The sequence below is a fragment of the Tribolium madens genome, unplaced genomic scaffold (genome assembly GCF_015345945.1).
Source record: "Tribolium madens isolate multiple individuals breed KSU strain unplaced genomic scaffold, Tmad_KSU_1.1 Scaffold_91;HRSCAF=231;Tcas5.2_LG7, whole genome shotgun sequence".
Lineage (NCBI taxonomy): Eukaryota > Metazoa > Arthropoda > Insecta > Coleoptera > Tenebrionidae > Tribolium > Tribolium madens.
In genome coordinates this window covers 305,738-307,215 of record NW_025401063.1, presented here as the reverse complement: position 1 = coordinate 307,215, position 1,478 = coordinate 305,738, and the positions used below count along the sequence as shown (strand labels likewise).

Below are 1,478 nucleotides of genomic sequence, written 5' to 3'. Positions count from 1 at the left end.
TTTTTGCTCTTTTTTTTATTAAATGATTTTTTTTCATTCTAGTTTAAATTTATTAACATTTGAATTTTTACTTCTTTTATTATTTTGCAATTAACTTTACACGTTTTTTCTTTTTTCTTCAATTTCAATGAAATAATTTTCTCTTTTTTAACTTCTTTGTCAATTCTTACAAAATGACCAAGATTTTGAGATATGTACTGCTTTTTCCCTTTTTTTTTTATTTTTTGCCCATTTTTCCAGTACGTCCCCCTCATGGGCGAAGCCATCATCCTCTTCTCCAGCGACAACATCTGGACCCTCGCCCTCCCCCGCCCCACCAAATACTGGCTCCATGGTATTCTCCTCTTCCTCAGCGCCATCCTAGTAACCACTGGAATCGCCCTCATGGTCGACCACAACCATGGCAAACACTTCCACTCCACCCATGGCTGGACAGGTCTAGTGTCCTGGATTTTCGTCCTGTTATCCCAAATCCTGGGATTAGCAGCGGCCAAATCCCACATTTTCACCAAAATAATCCCTCCGGTGACGATCAAATTCCTGCACAACTTTCTGGGAATTCTGGGATACGTTTTCGGGATTGTGAGTCTGGCTTTTGGCCTCGAAACTGCGGCTTTCACCAGTTTCACCTCCAGGGATGCGAGGATTGCGACTTTTTCCGTTTTGGGATTAGCGACTTTTTGGAGCCTTTTGGCCGCGTTCAAATCGGGATTTGCACAAATTGGGACGATTTTGAAACGGGATTAGGATTAGGGATTGCTCAATTGTTAAGATCTGTATTATTTATTATTATTAAATAAATTATTTGAATTATTGTAAGTATATTTCTTATCAATTTTGATATAAAAAGGAACAATTTCGATGATATGACAGTTTTGAAAAAGAAAACACCAAAAGTGGGAATTTTGGGTTGGTAACACGATTTTTCATCAGTTGGTAGCAATGGACTTTCATTCTATGGACTTTGTCCCAAAACTACCAACATAAATTATCAACATGGCATATAATTTTGACAACTGTTGCTGTAAGTTACTAAAATTAAGTTGCCAACACTGAATTGTCATGGCCGAGGCTATCGTCCTCTTCTCCAGTCAATTGACAAACAGTGGCGGCATATTAAATATAATTTTTCAACAAAAAAATGGATTTTGTTTGATAAAAGTATTTTTTGGTTTGTTTTGTTTTTTATGAATCACACAATTAAGCCAAAGTTTAAAAAAAAATCAAAGTTTAGCTTAAAACTCTAAAAAGGCATTTGCAAGAAATTTCAGACAATTACATTGTGTTAAAAATTTGAATGTCCAGCTTGCCCCCTCCCAAAAGTAAAGGCGCGATACGCCACTGTCTATTTTGAGACAATTTTTGCAATTTTCTCGATAACTATTAGTCACGGGACAACGATTTTTTTCTATAAGATAGGAAATTAAAAGTGCTTTCGAATGGCACTAAACATGATTAATTTTTTTAATTTTTTATTC

The 1,478-nt window shown here is 35.8% G+C and overlaps 1 protein-coding gene across 1 annotated transcript in view; it reads left to right on the top strand.

Annotated features, from left to right (window-relative positions):
- LOC123011379 (transmembrane reductase CYB561D2-like) overlaps positions 1-807 on the top strand; it is a 3,802-nt gene extending 2,995 nt beyond the window's left edge. The window contains exon 2 of the mRNA XM_044408782.1: positions 241-807. Within this exon, the coding sequence (XP_044264717.1) occupies positions 241-747 (507 nt within the window). The 3' untranslated portion in view covers positions 748-807. The remainder of the gene's footprint in view (positions 1-240) is intronic.
- Positions 808-1,478: the final 671 nt, after the last annotated feature.